The 21,708-nt window shown below is 48.5% G+C and overlaps 1 protein-coding gene across 17 annotated transcripts in view; it reads right to left on the reverse strand.

The window, feature by feature from the left end:
- Nucleotides 1-8,793, reverse strand: part of LOC119301206 (ycf20-like protein) — an 11,698-nt gene extending 2,905 nt beyond the window's left edge. For 2 of the 17 annotated variants that reach the window (XR_005146954.1, XM_037578132.1), the window contains exons 1-3: nt 8,386-8,787; nt 8,167-8,201; nt 7,634-8,026 (exon numbers count right to left, since the gene is read on the reverse strand). Coding sequence is in view for 10 of the 17 variants with exons in the window: in XM_037578132.1 (XP_037434029.1) it covers nt 7,634-7,791 (158 nt within the window). In the remaining 7 variants the exon portion in view is untranslated. Of the gene's footprint in view, nt 1-11; nt 482-7,633; nt 8,027-8,166; nt 8,202-8,379 lie in introns of those variants that run through there. The other 15 variants (XR_005146957.1, XR_005146955.1, XR_005146956.1 and 12 more) reach the window with 15 other exon arrangements.
- Nucleotides 8,794-21,708: the final 12,915 nt, after the last annotated feature.

Here is a 21,708-nt window from a genome sequence, read left to right on the forward strand (position 1 = left end):
TCATGGTGGCTCGACAACACTGAGTTTGGGGAGGTGAAATCTATGTTGTGCTCTGGTCTGTGCCTTCGTGAAGAAGTCCGCTAGCTGTAACTCGGAAGGCACATACTGAAGAGCAACAACATGATCCTGCACAGCAGCGCGCACATAATAAGCATCAACACCAATATGCTTGGTAAGTTCATGCTTCACAGGGTCCCGCGCAATAATGATAGCACCTGTACTGTCGGACAAGAGGGTGGTAGGTGTAGTAACAGAAACACCAAAATCCTCCAGTAGCCATCGTAACCAAGTCACCTCTGCCGTCAGAAGAGCCATGGCTCTCAACTCGGCCTCTGCACTCGAACGAGAAACTGCAATCTGTTTCTTCGTCTTCCAGGCAATGAGAGAACCACCAAGAAAAACACAGTAAGCAGAAAGTGAACGGCGATCCGAAGGATCACTGGCCCACGTAGCATCTGAATAGGCCTGGAGCTGTAAAGAGCTGGAACAAGGAAAAAAGAGACGATGAGAGATCATGCCACGAAGATATCGTAGAACACGAAGAAGGTGACTATAGTGAACTGAAGTGGGAGCGGAAACAAACTGGCTCAGAATATGGACAGGATAGGAGATATCCGGACGAATGACAGCAAGATAGACAAGACTCCCAACAAGATGACGATAACGCGTCGGATCAGACAAGAGCTAAGCATCAGAAGCACGAAGGTTAACATTGAGCTCCATAGGAGTCTCAGCAGTGCGCTCGTCACTAAGAGCCGCACGAGCAAGAAGATCCTGGATATACTTTTCTTGGAAAATAGAAAAGCCATCAAAGGAGGAGGAAACCTCAATCCCAAGAAAGTAGCGAAGGGGACCAAGATCAGACATAAGAAACTGCTCACTGAGACGGGCCTTGACAAAGGCAATGTACTTAGAATCATCGACAGTGATGATCATGTCATCAACATATAGAAGAAGAAGAGTGTGACCACGAGCAGAAACATGGACAAACAACGCTGGATCATGAGCACTGGGCGAAAAATCAGCTGAAGTGACCACAAAGGCAAAACGCTCAAACCAAGCGCGGGGCGCTTGCTTAAGGCCATATAGAGAGCGACGAAGACGGCAAACCATGCCATCAGGAACTGAATACCCAGGTGGTGGCTGCATATAAACTTCCTCACGCAACTCACCATTAAGAAAGGCATTCTTAACATCAAGCTGAGACGTAGACCAGTGGCGAACAGAGGCCACGGCAAGAAGTGTGCGGACAGTGGTCATATGGGCCACAGGAGCAAAAGTCTCATCATAATCACGACCATGCTCCTGCTGAAAGCCACGAGCCACAAGACGAGCTTTATAATGCTCAAGAGAACCATCAGAGCGAGTCTTAATCTTATAGACCCACTTACAAGTGATGGGACGAACACGGGGGGAAGAGAAACCAGGTCCCATGTGCCGTTGCGCTCAAGGGCAGCAATCTCCTCTGCCATCGCGAACTGCCATTCAGGATGAACAATAGCATCTCGATAAGAAGTCGGCTCAAGAACGGCCGAAAGACCATAACGAGAAGGGGAATATCGGTCAGGGGGCGGACAAGGCCGAGAACGAAGACCATAAGTCTGATGAGAGGAGGGAGACGACACACCAGAAGTAGAGGGCACATCGGTAGACTCATTCACAACACGTGAACGGCGAGTATAATGGAAAGGAAAGGACGGAAGAGGTGGAATCACTGGAGGTGGAGACGGGGAATGTATCGGTGATGAAGGTGGAGAAGGGGAAGCTATCGGCGATGAAGGTGGAGAAGGGGAAGCTATCGGCGAAGAAGGTGGAGAATCATGCGACGGTGAGTAGAAGAAACCGTAGGAGAGGACGGCGTCGGATCTGCAACAGCAGGATGAGGAGTAGGAATACTGGGCACAGAGGGAGGTGTATCTAGAAAAGTAAGAAAAGAGATGTCCTCCATAGAAAAAGACGAGGAGGATGGACGCGGGTAGAAGGGACGAGATTCATCAAAGGTCACATACCGGGAAATACGCATCCAGCGACCGACAGGATCCCAACACCGATAGCCCTTATGCTCATCACTATATCCAAGAAAGACACACTCAACAGACTGAGCGGTCAGTTTGGTGCGTTCACGAGGGGCAAGCAAAACATAGCAGACACAACCGAACAAACGGAGCGCCAAATAATCAGGAGAACGACCAGAAAGACGCTCGAGAGGAATACCATTTTGTAGAGCAGCAGATGGCTGAATGTTGATGAGATAGGTGGAAGTAGTAACAGCCTCAGCCCATAAGTGAGGAGGAAGAGAGGCGGCGATCATCATCGCACGCGCCGTCTCAAGAAGGTGACGATGCTTGCGCTCAGCCACGCCATTCTGAGCATGAGCACCACGACAAGAGAACTGAGCAAGAGTACCCTGCTCAGCAAGAAATCCTCGCAACGCATGGGAGATATACTCACCAGCTGAATCTGCACGAAAAACACGAATAGGAGTGGAAAACTGGGTATGAACCATGGCAGCAAATTTTTTGTATATAGATAAGACCTCACTACGAGAAGGCATGAAATAGATCCAAGTGTACCGAGAAAAGTCATCTATAAAGATAATATAATAGCGATGACCCCCTTTCGAAGCGAAGGGAGCCGGACCCCAAACATCAGAGTGAACGAGATCAAAAGGACGCTCAGACACTGACTCACTGTGAGGATAGGGTAGCTGAATCTGCTTACCAAGCCGACAACCCATACAATCCAACGAAGCGTTACCAGAGACAGACCCCAGAACACCACGATGAACCAGAGACGAGAGACGAGAACCACATAAATGGCCAAGACGATGATGCCACTGCTGAAAAGAGCTGGTAGATGCAACAACAGGGGTTGCGAGACTGGCAGAGGTGGCAGCGGAGGGAAGACGAAGCCAGTCAAGCTCCCAGAGACCATCAGAACGTCGAGGGCCAGCACCAAGTAGAGCGCCCGTGCGACGATCCTGAACAGAACATGAATCAAAGTCTAGAATGACCCTACAACTAGAGTCAACAATCTGACCACCAGATATGAGCTGCATGGTAAGTCAAGGAACACGAGCAACAGAGGGAACATGAAATGAAGAAGTGCTAAGAGTGCCTCGACGAGCTACAGGGAGGGGAGTGCCATCAGCCGTAAGAACACGAACAGGAGACTCGACAGGTCGAACGGAGGTCAAAGTTGAAGAATCATAAGTCATACGAAAAGACGCTCCAGTATCAAGAATCCATGGGGATGTACCTGAATGAGTAGGAAGTGGTTTCTCAATGCCGGAAGAGTCAGTCACAGAACTTGCAGAAACTGTCGGTGAAGAATCCCAAGCATCAAGCAGGCATCGCAGCTGTGCAATCTCACATGCAGACAAGGACAGGACAGAAGAGGTCGAGGTAGAAGCATCTGCCGACGATGAACAGTCGCCACCACCCATGGAAGCCGAAGGTAGAGTCAACATAGAGCCACATGTGGAAGCCACATGGGGAGTCGACATAGAGCGGTCACCGCCGTGCGCACAAGCCGCAATAGGAGTCGATGTAGAGCGATTAGCAGCATCGATGGATGTCGCAATAGGTGTCGAAGTAGAGCGACAGCCACCACCTCCAAGTGGGCGAGCACCAAGCACCGAGGAACGGCTCATGTGCGAGACGGGATCAATATATGGAACACCGCCAAAAAACATCGAGCGGTGAGGGAGAGGTGTACCAGATGAAAACATTGCACTCTTTCTTTTTTTTCTTTTTTTTGTCTCTCTCTCTCTCTTTTAGAAGTCAGCAGGAGAGCCAAGAGCCGAAAGAATTGGCAAACCACTCACAGCGGCCCACCAGGAGCCCAAGCAACCAGCGCCTGCGGAATCGCAGGAATCGATCTGATCTGAACGGGAACTGAAAGTGCGGCAGTTTCACACACGCACACGACCACGCGAGCGCACGCGGATGCCAACTGCACGGAGAGACCGGGGCCAAACGGGCGGCCGGCGGCGACGGGCGGGAGGGGCCGGCGGCGACGGGCAGACTGGGCCGGAGTCGGACGGCGACGGGCAGACGGGGCCGGAGGAGCAGCCGGGCGGCGACGGGAAGACGAGGCCGGAGGAGCAGCGCCCGATGGGCTGCGAGCGGCAGCCGAAGGAGCGCCGGGCGACAGCCTGAAGTTCACCGGCGGCGGTGGAGAACCTCCTCCGTGGCGGCCAGGCCGGCGTGAACCAGTTGGAGGAGCCGGAAGGTGCAAGATGCACGGGAGCGGCGTTTAGCCACGCTCTAGAGTGGAGACAACAACAATCTGATGGAAAGAAATGGCAGCAGCGGAGATGAGGGAGCGGCCATGCCAGGCAAGAGGACGACGGCGACGCGATGGAAGGATCAAGCATGAGTTGCACGTGCGAAAAAATTTGACCTAAGCTCTAATACCATGTCAGGAAATATGCAACTTGTATTACTAGGAGGCCAAAGCCACCATATATATAATGTACATGAGGATGCCAAAAGGCAAGAATACAAAAGGCCAAAGGCCATCATCAATATAACTCTAACACACGCTTGATACATGTCAAACATGGGTGTTATGACCGGCATATTAGGGGCTTAGCCCAGTGGGCTGTGGTCCAAGTTATCTTACCGTTATTAGGGGCTTAGCCCAATTATCTTATCGTTATTAGGGTCGTTTGCTTATGAGTCAAGTAAACCTCTCTATATAAGGAGAGGAGATGTATCAATCTAAGGAAGCAAGAAGCAATCAGTATTTGCTCGGCTTCCCTTAGGGAGCCGGGAGACCTAACCCTAGCCGCCTCTTCTCCACCAGGTAAGGACGGCACCCAGCCGCCGGCCGCCGCGCCCTCGACCTCGTCTTCCTCCATCTTTCCCCTACAATCGCTGTCCTAGAACCGGCAGAACCCTAGCTCCTAACACCTTGGTATCAGGTAGCTCAGTTCCGATCATGTCTTCGCCGCCGCCCATCCCGCCGCTTCCGGTGCCGACCGTCACCACCGCGCTGTGCCCTCCCCGTCCGCGCCGCTGGTCGCATCCTCCGGCGCCGCCACCACCCAGATGACGGCGCCCTCCACCGCACCACCGGACGCTGTCTACTCCCCGGCGGAGATCACCGAGGTCCTCAACGATCTCGTCACCGCCGTCCAGGGGATACGGCTATACCTAGCCGGCCCATACGGGCCGCCAGCCGCCCTGCCGTGGTATTCGGCACCCGCGGCGCCGACCGGGCCTCTACACCACCACTAGCCGCTTCAGCCGCCGCCCGCCGCCGCGCCCCAATGGCCGCAGTGGCCGGCGCCGGCCCTCGCCGCGTCACCCACGCCACCCGGGTCCTCGCCGCCACCGCACCACGGGGCCACTGCGACGCTGGTCGGGCCGCTGCAGCCCTCGCTGCAGCTACAGCCAGCCCCCGCCACCGCCTCGATCTGGCCACAATGGCCGGCCACGGCCATCGCCGCACCCGCCTCCTCCGCCGTTTCCAGGCAGCAGCAGCTGCCGCTGCCGGCGCCTCCGCCGCCAAGCACCAGGCTGACTACAACCGCGCCGGCGGGCGTGCCGATTCGGCAAGTGCGGTTCCCGCCCTCGCCGTCCCAGCTTCCGGCCTGGTTGGCCGGGACGTCACCGCCGCCAGTCTACACCATGGTCGCGACCAGCCGCCGCCCTCCCTGCCGTAGGACGGGCCCTCCAGCTCCGCGGGTTTCCACGCTGGCTTCAACGGGCCACCGCTTTCCTACGACCACCCGTGCACACCGGACCAACGCCATCCTCTTTGCTGCTCCGTACCCCCGAGTCGTACACTCACGACGGTCATGCTCAGACACCGCCGCGCTTCGCCAAGCTCGCCTTCGCCACCTACGACAGTGCCGAGGACCCCCTCAACTGGCTCAACCAGTGCAAGCAGTTCTTCCGGGGGCAACGGACGCTCGTGTCGAACCACACCTAGCTCGCCTCTTATCACCTCCGCGGCACCGCACAGACGTGGTACTACGCCCTCGAGCAGGACGAGGGCGGCATGCCCCCATGGGAGCGTTTTCGCGAGTTCTGCCTCCTTCGATTCGGACTACCGATACGTGGGAGCCGGCTGGCGGAGTTGGGCCGCCTTCCCTTCACCTCTACAGTGCAGGACTACACCGACCACTTTCAGGCCCTGGCGTGCCACGCGTCCGGCGTGACGGCTCACAGCGGGCCGAACTCTTCGTTGGCGGTCTGCCAGATCATATCCGCGTGGACATCGAGCTGCAGGGACCCCAGGACCTCCAGACGGCCATGTACTATGCCCGCGCGTTCGAGCACCGCGCGGTGGCCATCCAGCAGGCATCACCGTCCCGGGCCGCCGGGCCGCCACCCTGGCTAGATGTTCCCGCGCAAGGTCGGCATGCTCAAGCTTCCGCGGCACCCCTTGCCGCTACCGCGGCGCGCCCGTTCCGCCGGCTCACCTCGGCCGAGGTACTCGAGCGTCGCCGCCAAGGGTTGTGCTTCAACTGCGACGAGACCTACATGCCCGGCCACGTCTGCCCCCGACTATTCTACCTTGAGGCTGCAGACTACATTGAGGAGGACGCCGTTGCCGCCGGGCTCGACGACCTGGCCGCCCCAGCTGTCGCGGAGGTGTTTGACGCTGGTTGATCACCTCGAGGAGTTCAGCAAGCGCTTCCCCGCCTTACAACTCGAGGACGAGCTGTTTGTGCAGGCGGAGAGAAGTGTTATGACCGGCATATTAGGGGCTTAGCCCAGTGGGCTGTGGCCCAAGTTATCTTACCGTTATTAGGGGCTTAGCCCAATTATCTTATCGTTATTAGGGTCGTTTGCTTACGAGTCAAGTAAACCTCTCTATATAAAGAGAGGAGATGTATCAATCTAAGGAAGCAAGAAGCAATCAGTATTTGCTCAGCTTCCCTTAGGGAGCCGGGAGACCTAACCCTAGCCGCCTCTTGCGCCGCCGCCGCCTCTTCTCCACCACGCAAGGACGGCACTGAGCCGCCGGCCGCCGCGCCCTCGACCTCGTCTTCCTCCATCTTTCCCCTACAATCTCCGCCCTAGAACCGGCAGAACCCTAGCTCCTCAGGCCACTGAGCAGAAATATGTGAACAGTGGAGGGGCAAAGTTGAGGTTCAAATGGGTTAGTCTCAAGTGTATATATCATCCTACTAATGTTGGATCAACATGCAAGTATGTTAGTGGGTATATCATCGGGAGTCAGGCAGTGAAGGGAACATTTTCTTCCCCCAAAATAGCAATATGACCTTGCTTCTCATGTTCCATTCGATAAATCTTCTTGTTCTAATATTGACGCATCCATTGCCATACAATTCATGAAGACTGGCACATTAAGTATATAACGGTGGAGAGTTGTAGGTAAGAAGGAAATCATCGATCCTCTGCTACCGATAGAGACTTAAGCACATAGTCAAAGTGGCAGTAAACAACAACCCAAATCTTCAAGTTTCTGCTAAATTGCAAGTTTTTTACTGGAGGCAGATGGCAACGATGCCACCAAACACATATTTCAAGCACTATGAATCTACTTTGGACTTAGGCTTGAAAGAATCAATAAGCTTATTACAGCTAGGCAACAAACAAAATCACTGAATTAGCGATCATGGGTGTGGCATAAATCAGCGGTCTGGAGAGCTAACCTGATTGCTCCTCCGCTCGTCTTTGCAGCCCACAAGAAGCAGGTCTGGCGAAGGACATTGGGTCGCGCCAGCGTGGAGCCGTGGCGGCCACCTCCAGCGCAGAGGCCTCCTGCTGGCGGTCGTGGCGCGCAGAGAGGTGCACCGTGCCGCAGAAGCATGGTCTGGTGAGCCGGGGCTATGCGCTCAGGACGGAGTGGAAGAGAGCGGTGGGAGGGGAGGGATATGAGGAGGAGTAGTGCAACAGATGGCAGGACGGTGCTGGTTGCAGGGCTGACGGCCCGGCGAGGACTGGACCGACACAGAGGATGTTGAGGGAGGGGGAGGGACGACGGCAGACCAGATCAAGAGCGTAAGAACAGCAGAGTGTGGCTGAGACTATGAGCAGAAAATTGCCTGTGTACCATTAAAACTTCGGTCAAACTCCAAAATACCATTATAAACTTTAGTGTTGCCAGAATGTATTTTGAAAGTTTCATAGCCAAAATGTACTAACAGAAATTAACTGGAGAAGGAAAAGACCATTCAACGCTTACCTCTTCACACCAGGAGCTCCTTGTAGCTTCATCTCCTTCGAAACACACAATCAGTACAAATTTCAGCAGCATAAATGAGTAAAAATACGACAGAACATCTATTTCTACATGAAATGTATCCTTCGAATAAACTCTACAAGACAGAACAGACTCCTACCGTATCAATCGAAGCACACAGAAATTACAGAACAGAAAGTAGAGATAACTAAAGACCTTTACTTTGATGAGATTCTTCCACGTTCGCCATGTATGAAGCAGCAGCTAGGATGTGCTGTTGGAAAGAACCAGCCGGTGGTAGAAGAGGGGGACCGACGAGGGATGGACAGCTCCTGCGTCTGGACGGCCGAGCAGAGGGAGTGGGGGCGGGGTAGGGCGCCAGCTCACCCTGCTACAAGGACAGGGAGCGCGCCGCCTCGTCTACCCGCTGGAGACGCGCTGGCCTCGTCCGTGCTCTCCAATGGCGAGTCAAGCCTATGGGCGGAGTGGGAGTGGGGTGGCCCGCCGGCCAGAGGAAACGAGGGGCGGGCTGGAAGGCGGTGGCGCGCCGGCCGGAGAGAGTAGTGGGGTGGAGGATGGTGGCTACGGGATGGGGAAAGGAGGAGGAGATAGGGTTTGTGAGAAGGGTAATTTTGCGATTTTGAGAAAACTGACATGTGGGTAGATCGTCGATTAGACCCAACTTTAGAAAACTGCGTTTTTTAACTATTTTATTAATATAAAGTTCATTTATCGAGTGAGACGCAAAACCTTGAATTTGATTATAAATAGTACTGACTCCCTCAGTTAATAAATATAAGATGATTTGATATTTCAATATAGACCAAATACGGACTGGAATGAGTGAAAAACACACTAAACATGTCAATATACATTTGGTCAGGAAAAAAGTTGAAATATCTTATACTAGTTTGTAAATCGAAGGAGTACCAAACTAAGATTTATTAAGAATAATATAGAGTCTATTGAATATCCATCTCTGAGTCCGGACTCATCTACACCAGGTCAAGAAATAATTCACAAAAGATTCTAAAAATCCAAATTTATTTTTTGCTTGGTAGATAATTTGATGCGTGAGGTGTGTTACAAATTTCAGATCATTTGAATATATCAGTAGCTTTCAGAAAAAGACAAATTGGGTGAGAAGAGTACAGTAAACATTTTTACATATCTTAATTTGTCTTTTTTTGTCGAGAGCTACTCAGATGTCCAAATGTTCTGAAATTTGAAGTGGACCTCACGCATCAAAGTATCAACCATGCAAAGAAAACTGAAATTTTTTGAACTTTTTTACTACTTGTTTTGATTTTATTTTCTTTCATCGCAGGTGCAAACGAGTCTGGGCACCGAATCATTGCTCTAGTGTGTCTATAATATATTGTGAATTAGGATATCGGGCATTGCTCACAGTTGGACATGCATTTTCTTTCTTACTCAAACCATGAATTGAATTTTGATTTGAAAGTTAATGATACCAGTCCGTACAGGAACGAATTCACATGTGGGCTCGAGAGATGGCGTCCCAACGGTCTTCTTGCTCTCGTGCATCCACCACCACCGCCGGCCCAATCCACGGTCGCCGCGGCACCCAACCACAGCCTCGCCCGCCGGTCGCTCACTCCGAGGTCCGGCAGCCAGATAACGCCCCAAGACGAAATGGAGTTGGTGCGGCTGCTACATCCCACACTGTCCTTGACGCGCCGCTTCCGGGTCGGTCTCGTCCCGCCTCGGCCGATCTGGAGCCAGACAACAGCGGTTGGGTCGAGGTGCGTCATCGTTGTCGTCAGCGCCGTCATGACGAGGCAGCCTCCGTCAGTCGGCCCGTCCACCCCAAGCTTTGGATTCATTGATGGCCGGTGGGCAGATGCTTTAAGTGCCTCGACTCGGGTCACAATAAAGCGTAGTGCTCTGGGGAGATTCGATGCCATCGTTGCTGGGAATCCGGCCACATCGCCCGTGATTGTCCGCCACGCCCAGACTCGTCGTTTTCCTTCCCACCGCATCGCAGATCCGGCCGCTGCCCGCCCACTCGCGCCTCCACTGTGCTGTCCTCGCGTGCCCCCCTTGCTTCCAACAACACTACGCTCCGTCCAGCCAGATCTCGTCCCAGCTACCCCACCGCCGTCCGCCAGCAGGCACCGCCCCGCCCCCTCCCCCCCACCCCGCCGCCCGCCGCCTCCAATCACGATGGCACACTACCCCCCTCTTGCTCGCGACCGCTTTCCAGGGGAGATCCTGACCCACGGTGAGCCGGATCTGATGCCGGGACGGAAGGGGCAGGCTCATCTCGCGCACAACTGGTATGGAGGAGCTGGAGGCGGACTTCCGCAACCGCGCACTGCTTGCCACGGTGGGGGAAGGCGGCTTGCGGTCTCGCCCGAGGCCTTGGTCCAGTCCCTGGCTCGAATCTGCGGGGTGGAAAGGCGGCATGTCAGGGTCGAGGTCACCCACCCCGCCGATTTCTTCATCACGTTCGCCTCCAACGCGGATTGTGACAGGGTGTTCTCCTTCTCTGGCAAGCTGCGCTACGCGGGGGCACCCATTGCCTTCCGGCAATGGCACAGGAGTGCGCTTGCATCGAGCGGCAAGCTTGGTTTCTTCTGCAAGCTCGGGATCGAGGCTTTGCCGGCGAGCGCCTGGGAATGCGGGGCCATCAGCCAGCTCATCAACAACCTAAACGGGCAGCTCGTTGAGATATTACCTCCGAAGGACCGTTGGCAGCTGGAGGTCACTGCATGGATGCGCAAACCGTGGGGCATCCCGAAGATTTATGATCTGGAGGTGCCGGAGCCGGTTGGCCTGATGGATTCGTTCGAAGAGGAACTCCCAATGTCACCACCTCTCCCTGCCCCGCCTACTGAGAGGGCAACTCTGCTTCACCCGCTCACCATTCACGTCCTGGATGTGGTGGATCACACCGTACCGTACCTCCAGTTCGACCCCAACTTCAAACCTGACGACGACGAGGATGTCACGAGGAGGCATGACTACTCCCGGTGCTGCTACAGAGGGAGGATCGATGGCACCGGCAGGGGGAATGTGCCCAACTCGGGCGGTCACCCTTTTGGAGGCCCGAGAGGATATGGCATGGCGGGGACTGGGGTGGCGGCCTGATACATCTCCAACGTATCTATAATTTTTTGATTGTTTCATGCTATTATATTATCTATTTTGGATGTTTATGGGCTTTACTAAACACTTTTATATTATTTTTCGGACTAACCTATTAACCAGAGGCCCAACCAAAATTGTTGTTTTCTTGCCTATTTCAGTGTTTTGAAGAAAAGGAATATCAGACGGAGTCCAAACGGAATGAAACCTTCGGGAGAGTTATTTTTTGAACGGAAGCAATCCAGGGGACTTGGAGTAGACGTCAGGTAAGCTTCAAGAAAGCCACGAGGCAGGGAGGCGCGCCCACCCTCGTGGGCCCCTCGTGGCTCCCCTGGCCGACTTCTTTCGCCTATATATGTCCATATACCCTAAAAACATCAGAGGACAGAATAGACCGGGAGTTCCACCGCCAGAAGCCTTCGTAGCCACCGAAAACCAATCTAGACCCGTTCCGGAACCCTGCCGGAGGGGGAAATCCCGCTCCGGTGGCCATCTTCATCATCCCGGTGCCCTCCATGACGAGTAGGGAGTAGTTCACCCTCGGGGCTGAGGGTATGTACCAGTAGCTATGTGTTTGACCTCTCTCTCTCGTGTTCTTGATCCGGCACGATCTTGATGTATCGCGAGCTTTGCTATTATAGTTGGATCTTATAATGTTTTTCCCCTCTACTCTCTTGTAATGGATTGAGTTTTACCTTTGAAGTTATCTTATCGGGTTGAGTCTTTAAGGATTTGAGAACACTTGATGTATGTCTTGCATGTGCTTATCTGTGGTGACAATGGGATATCACGTGATCCACTTGATGTATGTTTTGGGGATCAACTTGCGAGTTCCGTGACCTCGTGAACTTATGCATAGGGGTTGGCACACGTTTTCGTCTTGACTCTCCGATAGAAACTTTGGGGCACTCTTTGAAGTTCTTTGTGTTGGTTGAATAGATGAATCTAGGATTGTGTGATGCATATCGTATAATCATACCCGCGGATACTTGAAGTGACATTGGAGTATCTAGGTGACATTAGGGTTTTGGTTGATGTGTGTCTTAAGGTGTTATTCTAGTACGAACTCTAGGATATATTGAACGGAAAGAATAGCTTCGTGTTATTTTACTACGGACTCTTGAATAGATCGATCAGAAAGGATAACTTTGAGGTGGTTTCGTACCCTACAATAATCTCTTCGTTTGTTCTCCGCTATTAGTGACTTTGGAGTGACTCTTTGTTGCATGTTGAGGGATAGTTATATGATCCAATTATGTTATTATTGTTGAGAGGGCTTGCACTAGTGGAAGTATGAACCCTAGGCCTTGTTTCAACACATTGCAATACCGTTTGTGCTCACTTTTGTCATTAGTTACTTTGCTATTTTTATATTTTAAGATTACAAAAACCTATATCTACCATCCATATTGCACTTGTATCAACATCTCTTCGCCGAACTAGTGCACCTATACAATTTACCATTGTATTGAGTGTGTTGGGGACACAAGAGACTCTTTGTTATTTGGTTGCGGGGTTGCTTGAGAGAGACAATCTTCATCCTACGCCTCCCACGGATTGATAAACCTTAGGTCATCCACTTGAGGGAAATTTGCTACTGTCATACAAACCTGTGCACTTGGAGGCCCAACAACGTCTACAAGAAGAAGGTTGTGTAGTAGACATCAAGCTCTTTTCCGGCGCCGTTGCCGGGGAGGTTAGTGCTTGAAGATATATCTTTAGATCTTGCAATCGAATCTTTTTATTTCTTGTTTTAGTACTAGTTTAGTTTATAAAAGAAAATTATAAAAAAATGAAATTGAGGATACCTCATATGCTTCATCTTTTTAATGTCTTTCATGAAAATAAGGTTTCCGATAATTGTGCCAAAGTGTTAGAAAAAGAATGCATTAGAATGTTTGGCACTAAATCTTTGTATGATGAGCATGATTGCAATGTTGTTAGTATGAATTCTTTGAATACGCATAATGCTAATGATATGCAAAGCCACAAGCTTGGGGATGCTATGTTTGATGAAGATGATATTTTCTCTCCCTCAAGTTTTGATGTGCAATTTTATTATGATGAAAGCATGCCTCCTATCTATGATGATTATTGTGATGACACGTATGCTATAAAGAATAATGATAACCATGAAACTTGTCATCTTGATTTCAATTTTCAATCCCATGATAGTTATTTTGTTGAATTTGCTCCCACTATTCCGAATGAGAAGAATTTTGCTTATGTGGAGAGTAGTAAAATTTATGTGCTTGTGCATCATGAAAATAATACTTTATGTGATGGTTATATTGTTGAATTCATTCATGATGCTACTGAAAATTATTATGAGAGAGGAACATATGCTTCTACATATTGCAATATTATCAAGTTTCCTCATTATGCGCTTAAAATCTTGAAGTTATGCTTGTTTTCCTTTCCTATGCTAGTTGATTATTGTTCCCATAAATTGTTTGCTCACAAAATCCCTATGCATAGGAAGTGGGTTATGCTTAAATGTGCTAGTTATATTCTTCATGAGGCTCTCTTTATGTTTCAATTCTTATCTTTTTTGTGAGCATCATTGAAATCATCATGCCAAGCTAGGGGCGTTAAATGATAGCGCTTCTTGGGAGGCAACCCAATTTTATTTTTGTTCTTTGATTTTAGCTCCTGTTTAGTAATAAATAATTCATCTAGTCTCTGTTTAGATGTGGTTTTATGTTTAAATTAGTGCTTGTGCCAAGTAGAACCTTTGGGAAGACTTGGGTGAAGTCTTTGTGATCTTGCTGTAAAAAACAGAAACTTTAGCGCTCACGAGATTTGCTGCCATTTTTTACTGGATAGTGCAATTAGGTTGATTCTTTTTGACGATGATTAATAGACAAATTCCTCAGGTCCATCAATTTATTTCAGAATTTTTGGAGTGACATAAGTATTCGAAACCTCCAGATTACTACAGAGTACAGACTGTTCTGTTTTTGACAGATTCTGTTTTCTATGTGTTGTTTGCTTATTTTGATGAACCTATGAGTAGTATCGGAGGATATGAACCACAGATAAGTTGGAATACATTAGATATTACACCAATATGAATTTAGAATGAGTTCACAACAGTACCTAAGTGGTGATTTATTTTCTTATACTAATGGAGCTTACGAGTTTTCTGTTAAGTTTTGTGTTGTGAAGTTTTCAAGTTTTGGGTAAAGATTCGATGGACTATGGAATAAGGAGTGGCAAGAGCCTAAACTTGGGGATGCCCAAGGCACCCCAAGGTAATATTCAAGGACAACCAAGAGCCTAAGCTTGGGGATGCCCCGGAAGGCATCCCCTCTTTCGTCTTCGTTCATCGGTAACTTTACTTGGAGCTATATTTTTATTCACCACATGATATGTGTTTTGCTTGGAGCACCATTTTATTTTATTTTGTTTTGCTTCCTGTTTAAATAAAATACCAAGATCTTAAATTATTAAATGTTAGAGAGTCTTCATATAGTTACATAATTATTCGACTACTCATTGATCTTCATTTATATCTTTCGGAGTAGTTTGTCATTTGCTCTAGTGCTTCACTTATATCCTTTTAGAGCACGTTGGTGGTTTTATTTTATAGAAATTATTGAACTCTCATGCTTCACTTATATTATTTTGAGAGTCTTTAGAACAGCATGGTAGTTTGCTTTGGTTATGAAACTAGTCATAATACGATGAGCATCCAAGAGGGATATAATAAAAACTTTCATATAAAGTGCATTGAATACTATGAGAAGTTTGATACTTCATGATTGTTTTGAGATATGAAGATGGTGATATTAGAGTCATGCTAGTTGAGTAGTTGTGAATTTGAGATATACTTGTGTTAAAGTTTGTGATTCCCGTAGCATGCACGTATGGTGAACCGTTATGTGATGAAGTCGGAGCATGATTTATTTATTGTCTGTCTTCCTTATGAGTGGCGGTTGCTACCTCTTGAGCTTGCGTTGGTTTCCCCGAAGAGGAAGGGATGATGCAGCAAAGTAGCGCAAGTATTTCCCTCAGTTTTTGAGAACCAAGGTATCAATCCAGTAGGAGGCCACACTCAAGTCCCTTGTACCTGCACAAAACGATAGCTACTCGCAACCAACGCGATTAGGGGTTGTCAATCCCTTCACGGTCAATTACGAGAGTGAGATCTGATAGATATAATATTTTTGGTATTTTTGGTATAAAGATGCAAAGTAAAAAAGTAAAGGCAAAGTAAAAAAAGCAAAGCAAGATTAAAGTGATGGAGATTGATATGATGAGAATAGACCCGGGGGCCATAGGTTTCACTAGTGGCTTCTCTCAAGAGCATAAGTATTCGACGGTGGGTGAACAAATTACTGTTGAGCAATTGACAGAATTGAGCATAGTTATGAGAATATCTAGGCATGATCGTGTATATAGGCATCACGTCCGTGACAAGTAGACCGAAACGATTCTGCATCTACTACTATTACTCCACTCATCGACCGCTATCCAGCATGCATCTAGAGTATTAAGTTAAAAACAGAGTAACGCCTTAAGCAAGATGACATGATGTAGAGAGATAAATTCATGCAATATGAAATAAACCCCATCTTGTTATCCTTGATGGCAACGATACAATACGTGCCTTGCTGCCCCTTCTGTCACTGGGAAAGGACACCGCAAGATCGAACCCAAAGCTAAGCACTTCTCCCATGGCAAGAACTACCAATCTAGTTGGCCAAACTAAACGGATAATTCGAAGAGACTTGCAAAGATAACCAATCATACATAAAAGAATTCAGAGAAGATTCAAATATTATTCATAGATAGACTTGATCATAAACCCACAATTCATCGATCTCAACAAACACACCGCAAAAAGAAGATTACATCGAATAGATCTCCACAAGAGAGGGGGAGAACTTTGTATTGAGATCCAAAAAGAGAGAAGAAGCCATCTAGCTACTAACTATGGACCCGAAGGTCTGAGGTAAACTACTCACACTTCATCGGAGAGGCTATGATGATGTAGAAGCCCTCCGTGATGACGGCACTCTCCGACGGAGCTCCGGAACAGGCCCCATGATGGGATCTCGTGGATACAGAAAGTTGCGGTGGTGGAATTAGGTTTTTGGCTCCTCTTCTGATCGTTTGGGGGTACGTAGGTATATATAGGAGGAAGGAGTACGTCGCTGGAGCAACGAGGGGCCCACGAGGCAGGGGGCGCGCCCCCACCCTTGTGACCGCCTCTTTGATTCCTTGGAGTAGGGTCCAAGTCTCCTGGATCACGTTCGGTGAGAAAATCACGTTCCCGAAGGTTTTATTCCGTTTAGACTCCGTTTGATATTCTGTTTCTTCGAAACACTGAAATAGGCAAAAAACAACAATTCTGGGCTGGGCCTCTGGTTAATAGGTTAGTCCCAAAAATAATATAAAAGTGGAAAATAAAGCCCAATATAGTCCAAAACAGTAGATAATATAGCATGGAGCAATCAAAAATTATAGATACGTTGGAGACATATCAGCGGTCGGGGACGAGCGATGGTCTTTTTCTACAAATATATACCCCTAGGAGCATGCGCGTAGTACTTTGTTTTGATAACTAATAGATTTTTGCAATAAGTATGTGAGTTCTTTATGACTAATGTTGAGTCCATGGATTATACGCACTCTCACCCTTTCACCATTGCTAGCCTCTCTAGTACCGTGCAACTTTCACCGGTACCATAAACCCACCATTTACCTTCCTCAAAACAGCCACCATACCTACCTATTATGGCATTTCCATAGCTATTCTGAGATATATTGCCATGCAACTTTCCACCATTCTGTTTATTATGACACGCTCCATCATTGACATATTGCTTTGCATGATCATGTAGCTGACATCGTATTTGTGGCAGAGCCACCGTTCATAATTCTTTCATACATGTCACTCATGAGTCATTGCACATCCTGGTACACCGCCGGAGGCATTCATATAGAGTCATATTTTGTTTTAAGTATCGAGTTGTAATTCTTGAGCTGTAAGTAAATAAAAGTGTGATGGTCATCATTATTAGAGCATTGTCCCATGTGAGGAAAGGATGATGGAGACTATGATTCCCCCACAAGTCGGGATGAGACTCCGGACGAAAAATAAAAAAGAAAGAGAAAAAAGAGGCCATAAAAAAGAGAATGCCCAAAAAAAAGAGAGAGAAAAAGAGAGAAGGGGCAATGCTACTATCCTTTTACCACACTTGTGCTTCAAAGTAGCACCATGATCTTCATGATAGAGAGTCTCCTATGTTGTCACTTTCATATACTAGTGAGAATTTTTCATTATAGAACTTGGCTTGTATATTCCAATGATGAGCTTCCTCAAAATGCCCTAGGTCTTCGTGAGCAAGCGAGTTGGATGCACACCCACTTAGTTTCTTTTTGAGCTTTCATACACTTATAGCTCTAGTGTATCCGTTGCATGGCATTCCCTACTCACTCACATTGATATCTATTGATGGGCATCTCCATAACCCGTTGATATGCCTAGTTGATGTGAGAATATCTTCTCCCTTTTTGTCTTCTCCACAACCACCATTCTATTCCACCATAGTGCTATGTCCATGGCTCATGCTCATGTATTGCGTGAAGATTGAAAAAGTTTGAGAACATCAAAAGTATGAAACAATTTCTTGGCTTGTCATCGGGGTTGTGCATGATTTAAATATTTTGTATGATGAAGATAGAGCATAGCCAGACTATATGATTTTGTAGGGATAGCTTTCTTTGGCCATGTTATTTTGAGAAGACATGATTACTTTGTTAGTATGCTTGAAGTATTATTATTTTTATGTCAATATTAAACTTTTGTCTTGAATCTTATGGATTAGAATATTCTTGCCACAATAGAGAAGATTACATTGATAAATATGTTAAGTAGCATTCCACATCAAAAATTCTATTTTTATCATTTACCTACTCGAGGACGAGCATGAATTAAGCTTGGGGATGCTTGATACGTCTCCAACGTATCTATAATTTTTGATTGTTTCATGCTATTATATTATCTATTTTTGATGTTTATGGGCTTTACTAAACACTTTTATATTATTTTTGGGACTAACTTATTAACCGGAGGCCCAGCCCAAATTGCTATTTTCTTGCCTATTTCAGTGTTTCAAAGAAAAGGAATATCAAACGGAGTCCAAACGGAATGAAACCTTCGAGAGAGTTATTTTTGGAATGGAAGCAATCCATGAGACTTGAAGTAGACATCAGGGAAGCTTTGAGGAAGCCACGAGGCAGGAAGGCGTGCCCTCCACCTTCATGGGCCCCTCGTGGCTCCCCTAACCGGCTTCTTTCGCCTATATATGTCCATATACCCTAAAATCACCAGAGGACAGAATAGATCAGGAGTTCCGCCGCCAGAAGCCTCCGTAGCCACCAAAAACTAGACCCGTTCCAGCACCCTGCCGGAGGGGGAAATCCCTCTTCGGTGGCTATCTTCATCATCAAGGTGCTCTCCATGACGAGGAGGGAGTAGTTCACCCTCGGGGCTGAGGGTATGTACCCGTAGCTATGTGTTTGATCTCTCTCTCTCTCTCTCTCTCTCTCTCTCTCTCGTGTTCTTGATTCGGCACGATCTTGATGTATCGCGAGCTTTGCTATTATAGTTGGATCTTATGATGTTTATCCCCCTCTACTCTCTTGTAATGGATTGAGTTTTCCCTTTGAAGTTATCTTATCAGATTGAGTCTTTAAGGATTTGAGAACACTTGATGTATGTCTTGCATGTGCTTATCTGTGGTGACAATGGGATATCACGTGATCCACTTGATGTATGTTTTGGTGATCAATTTGCGAGTTTCATGACCTCATGAACTTATGCATAGGGGTTGGCACACGTTTTCGTCTTGACTCTCCGGTAGAATCTTTGGGGCACTCTTTGAAGTTCTTTGTGTTGGTTGAATAGATGAATGCATATCGTATAATCATACCCGCGGATACTTGAGGTGACATTGGAGTATCTAGGTGACATTAGGGTTTTGGTTGATGTGTCTCTTAAGGAGTTATTCTAGTACGAACTCTAGGATAGATTGAAGGGAAAGAATAGCTTCGTGTTATTTTACTATGGACTCTTGAATAGATCGATCAGAAAGGTTAACTTTGAGGTGGTTTCGTACCCTACAATAATCTCTTGTTTGTTCTCTGCTATTAGTGACTTTGGAGTGACTCTTTGTTGCATGTTGAGGGATAGTTATATGATCCAATTATGTTATTATTGTTGAGAGGACTTGCACTAGTGAAAGTATGAACCCTAGGCATTGTTTCAACACATTGCAATACCGTTTGTGCTCACTTGTGTCATTAGTTACCTTGCTATTTTTATATTTTAAGATTACAAAAACCTATATCTACCATCCATATTGCACTTGTATCACCATCTCTTCGCCGAAGTAGTGCACCTATACAATTTACCATTTGTATTGGGTGTGTTGGGGACACAAGAGACTCTTTGTTATTTGGTTGCAGGGTTGCTTGAGAGAGACCATCTTCATCCTACGCCTCCCACGGATTGATAAACCTTAGGTGATCCACTTGAGGGAAATTTGGTATTGTCCTATAAACCTGTGCACTTGGAGGCCCAACAACGTCTACAAGAAGAAGGTTGTGTAGTAGACATCACGACTGCAGGGTCGCCGGGTTCTTGGCACCAGCAGGGGGCATGCTCGCCCCGTTTCTGCAAGCCAGGGGCCGGTCCACCGCCAGTGCACATTTCCTCCGGCCATGATGTGGCCACCACCACAAAGATGGTGCCCACTGGGGCGTCGACGCGTCCGGGTCGCTGGCAGCAACCATCGTCGGCTCGAGAGCATGTGTTGACACGCCGGAGCTGCAGCGATTCGTTGCTTCCACGGCAGTTGACTCCAAGGCATTGGGTACAACCCCGGTCATCAACCAGGCATCATTCTGGGGCGTGGCCATGCCACGACGGCTTGCCTTCAGCCCGGAATTTCCAGCTAGGGTGGTGCAGGAGGCAAGGATACATGGTGGTGAGCTGGATGAGGACGAGCTCAACTCTTTGAGCTCTTTAGTATAGGCTACCAAGCCTACTGCAGGCGCTCATCTGCTGGTTGCCAAGGGCCCCCTGGCTCACCGGGCGCTCTTGTTAACAACACTCTGGCTAGTGGGCATGGGGATACAGAGATTCAACTGTTTGATGACATGATCCAGATACAGCACAACATCTAGGCGATCTCAGTTCAGAGCATCCCGGGGAGCAACAACACTCTGAGCCCAGTGCACACTCCTGTAGGGGTGCCACTTGAGCAACATCAGCTTCTCCCTCCTGTGATGAACCAGGCAGATCAAGGCAATGCGTTCAGGCCTTGTGATGCAGAAGTGGCGCTGCTACAGGCCATCGGGTGCACACCTGTTCAATCCATCTTGGGGCCCAGGCCAGCAGCATCGGCACCGGCACGTCGCAAGAAAGCCTTGCCACCTAATTTCACGCCAAGATGGAGTGCCCGACTCAGCAAGAACAACGACGACCGCAACACGGGACCCGTGCAACGGGCCCAAACTGTCCTGCTGCGGCGCATGGGGGTGATCAAGGCTGAAGAACATGTCTCTGATGAGGCGATTGTCGAGTACCTCAAGCTGTTCGACAAGCCGCTCGCCCCTCATCACATCAAGGCGGTGGCTGCCATCTTTGCTTCTGAAGATGTCGACTTCGATGAGCCGGCGCACCATGGATTCTGCGCCTTCGACCTCCCCGAGGCGGTGGAACCATGCGGCGCATAGGTGTCCCCACACGGATTCGGTGGTTGTACCAAGTTATCCATGGATAGGTCACTAGGAGTCTTGGTATGGAATGTTAGGGGGCTCAATAACCCCGCTAGGCGATGCTCGATCCGGTTGTTTATGCAGACTTGCAATGACCTCTTGTTTGTTTTCAAGAATCCAAGTTGGCTGTTGTGGACTCGGTGCTGGTATGCCAGAGTCTCGGGCTAGGTTTTGATGGTTTTGATTTCTTGCCGGCGGTGGGCACCAGGGGTGGTATTCTGTTGGCATGGAAGGCAGATCACCTGTGTGTGACTGATATTCACAAGGGCGAATTCATGATCTCGGCTAAGGTTCTCTCTCTGACATACGGAAAAGAATGGATGGTCTCAACAGTGTATGGTCCGCAAGGAGACGAAGATAAGGAGAGATTTCTGAATGAGATTGTTCAGTTCGGTGGGGACTTCAATCTTGTGTGTAGCGAGGAGGAACGCAGTTCACGGAGGGTCAACAGAAGGCTGATGCACAAGTTCAGACACACTATCAACAGGTTGGGTCTCCATTGTGACGCCCTCGATTTGACTGTACACTAATCATACACGCAAATGTGTACGATCAAGATCAAGGACTCACGGGAAGATATCACAACACAACTCTAGACACAAATTAAAATAAAACAAGCTTTATATTATAAGCCAGGGGCCT

Source organism: Triticum dicoccoides, chromosome 5A (assembly GCF_002162155.2).
Source record: "Triticum dicoccoides isolate Atlit2015 ecotype Zavitan chromosome 5A, WEW_v2.0, whole genome shotgun sequence".
NCBI classification, from domain to species: Eukaryota; Viridiplantae; Streptophyta; class Magnoliopsida; order Poales; family Poaceae; genus Triticum; species Triticum dicoccoides.